At 51.6% G+C, this 2,866-nt stretch overlaps 1 protein-coding gene across 1 annotated transcript; it reads right to left on the reverse strand.

Annotated features, from left to right (window-relative positions):
* LOC109835356 lies at positions 1,478-2,296 on the reverse strand. Its single transcript, XM_020403336.1, has one exon. The coding sequence runs from the start codon at positions 2,294-2,296 to the stop codon at positions 1,478-1,480; it is 819 nt and encodes a 272-aa protein (XP_020258925.1).

Genomic DNA, 2,866 nt, shown 5'->3' on the forward strand with positions numbered 1-2,866 from the left:
ATTGAACTCTGTCTGTCACGATATGAGTGACTTTAGTGGATCCGCCATCTTATTGAAAAAGATTGGCGAATTAAACTCTGAGTGTGGTCTATCGCCAGAGTGGGTAAAGTAGGGATAGTTTAGTCTCGTATACCAGTTGGAGGGTCTGAGGGCCGGTTTAGACTCATGCACTCATGGGAGTTGGTGAAGAAGAACTAAGGGTAGTACTTCTTCAAGTATTTGCCGTTGATAGGCATCATGATCTTGTCGCCGTTTGGCTTGACAAGGCGATAAGCTCCATTCGAATAGACTATTTCTATTACGAATGGCCCTTCCCATTTGGATTGAAATTTGCCTTTCTTCTTGGAGGTGAGAATCATTAGTCGGCGAACGGCCAGTACCAGCTCCCCTTCTTTGAAGGCTCGGCGCCTGACTTTCTTGTCGAAAGCCTTAGCCATCCGGGCTTGGTAGAACTCAATGTGCTGTTGAGCTTCTAATCGTTTGCCGTCCAGCGCTTCAAGCTCGGCGAGTCGTTGTCGGTGATTGTCCTCCACCGTCATCCCCGTTGCCAATGCGACGCGGAGGGACGGGATCTGAATTTCTAATGGCAACACGGCCTCGCAGCCGTATACCAATGAGTAGGGCGTATGGCTAGTCGGTGTGCGAATCGTTGTGCGATATGCCCACAAGCTTTCGCCAAGTTTTTCGTTCCAATCGCGCTTGCTGGTGGACGTTACTTGGTCAATATCTTGATGATTGTTTTGTTGAAGGCCTCGGCCAAACCATTCGCCGATGGGTTATAGGCCGTGGAAGAGAGGTTCTGTATTCGGAACTTGTCGCAGAACCTGGTGAACGCATGGCTAACAAATTGCGTGCCATTGTCGTGAATGATACGTCGGGGTACGCCGTATCGGTAGATGACATGGTGTTTGATGAATTTCACCACATCATTAGTCTTGACTTCTCTTAAAGGGATGGCCTCTGCCCATTTAGAAAAGTAGTCAGTGATTGCGAGGATGAAGCGATGCCCTTTCACCGACGGCGGGGATATTGGGCCAACTATGTCCATCCCCCATGCTTCGAAGGGCCAGGAAGCCTTTGTCGGGTGTAGGTCCTCTGGCGGCTGATGCATGTAACTGGCGTGGATTTGGCACTCATGGCAGCGCTTGGCGTAGACGACTGCATCGTGAACCATCCCAGGCCAGAAATAGCCTATCCTTCGCAGGCGATCCCAAAGTTTGGGTCCGGGCTGGTGAGCTCCTCAAACGCCGTTGTGGGCCTCGCGCAGAGCCTCTTGTGCCTCCGCTTTTGAAAGGCATTGGAGCAACAAGCCGTCGTAAGATCTTCGATATAGCGTCTTGGTGGTCGAATCATAGTAGAATCTCGTGGCGCGTCTTCGGACAGACTCTCGCTCCTTTGCATCTTCGGGCAATACGCCGTAAAGGACGTAATCGATGATCGGGAGGCGCCAGTCCTCCGAATTAGTCTGATCTGAGACTTAATGGGTGGCGTTCGCTTCTGGAGCATCCTTCAGTCGAAAGAGCTTCTTGCTCGCCACTATCACCCATTTGGTTGTCCCGAATGGTTGAACCAAGTTGGCCGCCAGTGAAGCGAGGGCATCCGCATGTGTGTTCTTGGAACGTAGCACGTGCTCAATGCGGAAGCTCTCGAATGATTCCACTAGGAGGACAGCCGCCTTGTGGAGTAGGATTAAGTCATCGTTCCTAACTTCGTATTCGCCGGTCATCTGTTTGACGATAAGTTGGGAATCGCCGTAAGCCTCGAGATGCTTTATCCCTAGCTCTTTTGCTAGCTCGAGTCCAATGAGTAATGCGTTGTACTCGGCCACGCTGTTGGTGCATGGCTCTGTCAAAGAGAAGGCTCGGGGCAGCACGTGGTTATGTGGAGAAGTGAGGACTACCCCCACTCCCACAACAATGGAGCCGTCCGCAGCTGCCGCAGCTGCGCGAGACGCGCCGTCGAAGAACATCTGCCATAACTCCGGTAACGAAGTTACGTTGACTTCAGGCGGTTCATCTGGCAAATCTTCGAACAGGTCGGTCTTTGACCCCAGTGGATGACTGGCCATGAGATCGCAGATGGCCTGTCCTTTGACGGATTTTTGTGGCATAAAGTGGATGTCGTATTGGGAGAGCAGAAGTGCCCACCTGGCTAGACGCCAATTTAGCGCTGCAGGTTGCGTCATGAAGACTCGAATAGGGTTCATCCGGGAGATGACATGGATTGTCTGGCCGACCAGGTAGTGTCGCATCTTTTGGATGGCGAATACCAAGGCCAAGCATTCTTTTTCGACCATCGGGTACCGTTGTTCAGCCCCTTGCATTGGATGGCGAATACCAAGGCCAAGCATTCTTTTTCGACCATCGGGTACCGTTGTTCAGCCCCTTGCAGGGTCCTACTTAGGTAGTAGATGCCTTGCTCATGGCCTGCGTCATCATTTTGTGCCAGGAGAGCACCCAGAGAATGCTCCGTAGCCCGTATATAGATGAGGAATGGTCTCCCTGAAATCGGCACAACGAGGACTGGCGGATTCGAAAGGTAAGCATTGATGTCCTCAAAGGCCTTTTGGCAAGACTCGTCCCATACGAAGGAAGTGCCTTTCTTCATGAGCTTGGAGAATGGCTGACATTTGCCCGAAAGGTTTGAAATGAACCTTCGGATGTAAGCCAATCGTCCCTGGAGACCTCTTAATTCTTTGAGGTTCCGGGGTGGTCGGAGCTCTTGGATGGCTTGCACCTTGTCCGGATCGATTCGGATCCCTTTCGTCATGACGACGAAGCCGAGGAATTTACCACCAGCCATCCCTAGGAATGACTCAGTGGGATTCATCTTGAGTTGATGAGTCCCCATGAGTTCGAACATCGTC

Source organism: Asparagus officinalis, chromosome 3 (genome assembly GCF_001876935.1).
Source record: "Asparagus officinalis chromosome 3, Aspof.V1, whole genome shotgun sequence".
NCBI lineage: Eukaryota > Viridiplantae > Streptophyta > Magnoliopsida > Asparagales > Asparagaceae > Asparagus > Asparagus officinalis.

Excerpts from the sequence above, each read along its gene's own strand:
- LOC109835356 (XM_020403336.1), bottom strand. The coding sequence starts at position 2,296 with ATGGTCGAAAAAGAATGCTTGGCCTTGGTATTCGCCATCCAAAAGATG.